This window comes from Dipteris shenzhenensis, chromosome 8 (genome assembly GCF_047967505.1).
Source record: "Dipteris shenzhenensis isolate YYH24624 ecotype China chromosome 8, Dip_SZ_1.0, whole genome shotgun sequence".
NCBI lineage: Eukaryota > Viridiplantae > Streptophyta > Polypodiopsida > Gleicheniales > Dipteridaceae > Dipteris > Dipteris shenzhenensis.
This window is the reverse complement of record NC_141603.1, coordinates 15,168,454-15,175,011: the sequence shown is the minus strand read 5'-3', so window position 1 is coordinate 15,175,011 and position 6,558 is coordinate 15,168,454. Positions and strand designations below refer to the sequence as shown.

The 6,558-nt window shown below is 43.8% G+C and overlaps 1 protein-coding gene across 2 annotated transcripts; it reads right to left on the bottom strand.

Annotated features, from left to right (window-relative positions):
• Window positions 1-1,516: 1,516 nt before the first annotated feature.
• Window positions 1,517-4,205, bottom strand: LOC147899174 (pentatricopeptide repeat-containing protein At1g15510, chloroplastic-like). 2 transcript variants are annotated; one of them, XM_087377809.1, is made up of 2 exons: window positions 3,590-4,205; window positions 1,517-3,403 (listed from the first exon to the last, which is right to left on the bottom strand). In XM_087377809.1, exons 1-2 carry the CDS (start codon window positions 4,005-4,007, stop codon window positions 1,773-1,775), a joined length of 2,049 nt encoding a protein of 682 aa, XP_087233935.1. In that variant the 5' UTR covers window positions 4,008-4,205; the 3' UTR covers window positions 1,517-1,772. The 2 variants fall into 2 exon arrangements, with proteins under 2 accessions (XP_087233935.1, XP_087233936.1); XM_087377810.1 differs by having other exon boundaries at window positions 1,517-3,452; window positions 3,590-3,721.
• Window positions 4,206-6,558: the final 2,353 nt, after the last annotated feature.

The window sequence follows — 6,558 nt, the reverse complement described above, 5'->3', positions numbered from 1 at the left end:
AAGCAAACCATTCAAAGCCCATGCACTCAGGCATAGTTACCATGAATTAGATGCATCCACATTACCTGCTAGGACCATCTTCCATCGTCCTAATGCTCTTGACTTCAGATTTTCGCACGACTGCTCTAATGCCAGCCAGTCCCCCACAGGTTGGTTTTAAGTCACAAATTATGCTAACTTCTATAGAGAGATAACTAGCCTTGCTGGCTTTAACCTGCAAACAGGGCAGCTCAGAATATTTGATCTCATAACCATATGTAAGCATAAAGTAATTCACAACCCACATCTCCACCCCCGCTTCCAATGGGAACGTCAAATCTTGTAGACAGTCCTGAGATCCTGTACCTCCGAGAAGTCTCCCTATTAACAACCTGTACGTTCAAACGAGCAAGTGCTTTCCTAACCTTCACACAGAACGCATCCGTTGACCTTGCCCAGATCACTCTTATAGAGCTCTTGTGGAGTGGATGCCTGTCGACCTGCTAGAAATTTATCCAAGTTCCTTCGATTCAGAAATGACACATGACGAATCGTTTCGATAGAGCGAATCCCTGAAGTTGTGTAGCTCTTATCTTTTCTTTTGGAGAGTGAAGCTTGGATCCGATAGATCAACTTAACTCCACCATCGCCTTCACCCGCTATCCACCTCTCAGCAAAACCGACAACGATTACTATTCCGTTCAGAAAGATAGCGCCCTTGGATCTTAAGAAATCCAAGGAAAACAAGTTGCCCAGGTGGCTTAAGGAGAGACCTCCTTTTCTTTTCATGGACTAGGCTGCCTAGGTCATGTAAAGAGGGTTGACGGCTTTGATTTTATTCCTACTACTTTCCAAAATAAGGCATCGAAGGTTCTGGAGTTCTGGTCTCAATTTGCTAAAACAATCCATTGAGAAGAAATCCTTTATACCATCACTCCATAGAAAATGTCCATAAGGCAATTTACTAATATCTTTTGATACCAGCATAGCCTACTACTACTAAACTTGAGTCTTTTGACCTATAAATCTCCCGAAAAAACCATGGGTTGAAGGCTAAAGTCGGCCTTAATGCCCTAACCTAAACCACTCTTCCCTACTTCAAGGGCAACACATGACTCTTTCCATGTTTTTACAATTAGGGTAGGTCTTTATAATTATTTCCTTGATTGAATCTTTAATCATCCATTTTTTATGTTGAAGGTGAGATCATGAACATGGTACCAGTGTAACATATGAACGCACACAAAATGCATTATATCATATCCAGATATAGCCTTTGATATTAGATGCACAGCAAGGCATTTCCTTCCTTAATTGCTTTATATTTTGTCCACATAAACTAAAATCCTCCATAAGGCCTTTGAAAAGCTTGTAGCAATATCCTCACCCATAGCATCTCAAATTGATGAAACTTTGAGTTAAGTACCTCTAGCTCACCAACAATCATTATGTACAAACACCATCCTTGATGTCCTGAAAACAATTCGCATTCCTCATTATTTGACAGCAATAGATATGATTTTTGCGGCAGCAAGAAAGTCCAAGAAATGTTATTGGCAGTACAAGTGTGTGCTCCTACAAGAGGAGAGCAAAGGGGGAGGCAACAGCCATCTCGTTGTGTCAGCAAAGCATGTCTTCTTCTTCACATCGCGAATCGTCATATTTGAATCACAGATCCTTCCTACCTGATGCAGCTACCTAACCTCTATAACTCCACATGTATGTCCTCGTCTAGATAATGCATACTCATGCACCACATTGTTCACCTCACTATGTCTGCAGTCTAGCAAATTTTAGCTACCATCATCAATCATTGCCTTTCTCACTTTCAATGCATCATCTGATCTACTGTCTTTGGCATAAATGTTTGCTAGCAACACATAAGGTAAAGCATTCCTCGGATCTATCTCAAAAACAACATTTGCAGCACGAACAGCCGTTTCCATATCCTCGTGTAATCTGCATGATGAAAGCAAACTCAACCATGCTGGAGTGGCATGTTCAAATGGCATGCTGATGATAAGGTCCTCTGCCTCTTCCAAAAGTCCTCGTCGCCCAAGAAGATCAATCATGCACACATAGTGCTCTACTGATGGGGTTATGCCATGGTCTTCCATAGAGGCAAAGTATTGCCTTCCATCAGTAACCAGACCTGCATGGTTGCATGCGTTAAGAACACAAAGGAAGGTGATGCTGCTTGGCTTCATGCCTTTAGCCTGCATTTGACCAAACAGTTGGAGTGCCTCCTCGTCTTGCCCATTCTGGGCACATGCTGCAATCATGGAACTCCAGGAGACCCCATTCCGGAGTGGCATCTCTGCAAACACAGCCCTGGAATCATCCAAGCTTCCACACCTGCCATACATACTGACAAGGGCATTCCCCACACCAACATCAAACTCCCATCCATTGCCGACGATAGTAGTATGGATCATCTGACCCTCTTCTAGGTCTGCCACACTGGCACAGGCATACAAAAAACAGATGAGCGTGACCTTGTCTGGCTTGATGTCTTCAACCTGCATCTGACCAAGCAGTCGTAGACCCTCCTTTCCAAACCCATTCTGGGTCCAAGCTGCCATCATCGCACTCCAAGAGACCACATTCCGTGATGGCATCCCTGCAAACACAGCTCTACAATCATCCAGGCTCCCACACTTGCCATACATACTGACAAGGGCATTCCCAACAACAACATCCAAGTCCCATTCATTGCCAACTACAGTAGCATGGATCTCTCGACCCTCTTCTAGGGCTGCCACACTGGCACATGCATCTAGAACACAGATGAAGGTGATGTTGTTTGGCATGATACCTTCGGCCTGCATGTGACCGAACCTTTGTAGGGCCTCTGTGCCATGCCCATTCTGCACACATGCTACAATCATAGCATTCCATGAGACCACATTGGGCATTGACATCTCTGCAAACACGGCCGCCGAATCATCCATTCTCCCGCATTTGCCATAAATATTGATCAGGGCATTCCCCATAACAACATCTGATTCACATCCGTCACCAACAATAGTAGCATGAATCTCTTGACCGTCTTCTAGGGCTGCCTCACTAGCACACGCATCTAGAACACAGATAAAGGTGATCTTGTCTGGATTGATGGCTTCTGCCTGCATTTGACCAAATAGTTGTAGGGCATCTTTACCATCCCCATTCTCGGCACATGCTGTTATGATGGCATTCCAAGAGACAACATTCCGAAGTGGCATCTCAGCAAAAACGGCCCTCGAATCATGCAGGCTTTTACACTTGCCATACACGTTGACAAGGGCTGTCCCCACGACAACATCCCACTCCCATCTATTGCTAACAATAGAAGCATGAATCTCTCGACCCTCTTCTAGGGCTGCCACCTTGCCACAGGCATCCAAAACGCAGATGAAGGTGATCGTGTCTGGTTCAAAGCCTTCTGCCAGCATTCGACCAAAAAGTTGTAGAGCCTCCTTGCCATGTCCATTCTGGGCATAAGCAGCAATCATAATGTTCCAAGAGGACAGATTCAGATACGCTATATGCTCAAACACACCACGTGCATTGTCCAAGCTCCCACACTTGCTATACATCTGGACAAGAAGGTTACTCAGAAATATGTTACCTCCATATCCACGCCTGGTCAAGTGTTGATGCACAGATTCGCCTTCAAAGAAAGCATTTGCACTGGTGCAGCGCGTCAAAAGTGAGGCATAGGTAGCGACATCTGTCTCTGGACCCAGCTGACCGAGGATCTCCTCATGCAAACTTTCAGGACAGCTCGAAAGGCTACTCTGATGATGCCCATCTAAAGTATGTGGATGAAAACCCTTGCTGATGTTTACCTTGCTTGGCAACTCTTTGGTACTGGGCTTCCAAGCACCGTGCAACTCGGTGGCCATTCTATCAGATCTTGTCAACGTGCAACATACTACTCGGTGTGCTGGTCCTCCCAGAGGCGATCCTGTAGGCGTGGGGCAACATACTGTTCTGTATAATTGCGGTAACTCCGAGGGTAGAGGCTTAATAGCAAGATGAGGCATGTCGAATGAGAGTGGGAAAGGAGGAGGAAAACATAGATTGAGTATCAAAAAGCGGGCACAACTGACGAATGAGGAGAGCAATTGCAACGGGAGGATGCAACAAGAATGGATATGGAAGTAAGTGATGCATTTCGAGTGCTCTCGGAAGTTGATTCCCTACTGGAATGCAATGCAGCTACCTCTTTCTACAAGTCCTTTGCGTTTGGGAATGGGCTTGGGAAGGCCCTTCTGCACCAAAACCCCGGGTATAATTTATAAATCAACCTTCTTAATTTTGATTTTACCTTCCATTAAAAATATTGACGGTTTCATGAACCTTTGAAACTTTGGTGCTAACGGTTTTTTAATTTGTGACAGATACACACACATTTTAATACCTTTAACATCTAATAGGGATAAGGTTTTTTACTTCCAGCTTGGCAATTAACAGGTATTAATAGCAGGGTGTGAAGACTAGGAGAGTGGAGTCAGGACCGAGTCCCCTACCAATAGTAGCCAATTGGCTTGCAAGTTGCTCAATGCTAACGTTTAAATCCAGTTGTTCTAATGTTTAAATCTTTTTTAATTGTTCTAATGTTTAAATCTTCCTTCATCCTTTTTTCGCACTCTGTGAATCTAACTTTTGCCGTCTCTCTGTACACTTTGAACGAGCAGTCTGCATGAGCGGTCTACATGAAGGCAAGCATTGGGCTATGAGCATGTTCCATTTCGTATTGATCTAGAACGTTGTTTCAAAGCTTTGTATCTTTGAAGAGGTTGAAACTTGGACGCTTTGTGCAAGATTACGAGAAGAGGAGGAGGTGTATGTAAGAGGCGCCCACATCCTGTCAGGCACCAGGGTACCGTGAAGGGCAAGAGCAAGTCTCGTGAGTCGTGACTCGTCATCTAGCTCTTTGTAAGTTTGCATTTCTGTATTCTCCACTGCACACTGGTGAGTCGAGAATGTTTTGTGTTTCTTCCAAGTTCCATTGATTTGTACGATGGCTCGCTGAGGAAACTCAGTCGGTGGGTGTTTGTTGGGACTTCTTCATGGCGTCTCTCAATGAGCTTCTTCTACTTCTCCTGCCTCAATGATCACTCTTATGCCTTTGAAGCTTCCTGGTCTCACACTTCACCCAGCAGCCCTCTCATCCCATAGACTAGGCTCGGCTCCCTCAGCTTGGGCTCAAGAAATCCGTGGACATTAGGGGGGACAACATGGGATAATGGATTCCCTATGCTATTTCTTGAGTTACCTGCAAGTTCTCTATGACGATGTTTCCTTTGGAGGGCCAATGAGAGGGATGCCGATTTGATTCGATTATTACAAGTGCTTCCTTGGGCAAAGACATGTACTACTTCAATCGTTCAACAGATATGATGAAGATTGCAAGCATGCATTGGCGGAACGACATGTAAATCTAACAGTTATTCAAGGCAAGCGCATAGGTGATCGATAATCCTATGAGACCTGCATCGTAAAATCTCGTGATTCAATTCAAGGCATGAAAAGATGTTCGATTGCTTTTCAATGTGACTGTGAGAAGAAAGAGGAGACTATTGAGCCGGAGAGATTTTCGTCATAGGGAGCAGGGAGTCAACAAAAGCTTGCGACTCCCGTCATGATACCTCCCCCAACTCATGCGATCCATGCGATGATCAGGAATCGAATTCTTGTCTCACTTTCTCGCCTGAAGATAAGCTTTTTTCTCCTACAAAATGGAGCAAAAGCTAGAGAATTATTATCAAAGCAATAAAAAATGAGAAGCTCATAAGTTTGCTCATGCCAATGATTGGTATTGAACGTTGAATAGCAAGCTACGATCAACAAGTTGTGTTCAGCTATGGCGAAGGCTTCATCCATTATCTAGAGCTGGGAATTGTGTATTTTTCTCTGATCGATGATGTGGCTTGCTCAGTTATTGATGGCACAGTCAGATGCTTCAATAGATGTTTAAATCACCATGGCGAAGGACAAATTTGAAGGTAGGACTGTGGATCCAGATTAAAAACGAATTTGATCATAGAAATTGATGGGGCGGGTAGCTTGAATTGTGAGACCGTATACAGGAATCTAATCGACTCGCAATTCAAGCATTAATCCTCCCCAAATCTCGGTTGATTCTTTGGGGAAAACTCCAAACTTATGTTGGATATTGCAGCAAAATTCGTTTGGTCTCTGGCTTGTCATGGGAGAGGATTACCAAAAAGCGAGCGAAGAAAAGCGAGCAGCCCCAAATAAGCGAGCAAGATTAAATAGGTTTCAAGCAAGCGAGAACCTCATCCAGCATCTTATTCCTCTCAATATCATTGGAACAATTGATGTGATCATAAGCAAATTAAACATATTCCAACAATGAAGGCATGCCTGAAACTCACAATTAACTTCTCTTTCATCCCCATACTATCAATTTGAGTCATTGTGGAGAGGTAGAGACACAACAATACATAAAATTTGCGATAAAAAAAGCAAACACTACTCAGATTGAACATCCACACAGCAAGATAATGATAGATCACAATGTAGAATATATGACTGAAAATATGTAAACATGATCATGTGCTACATATA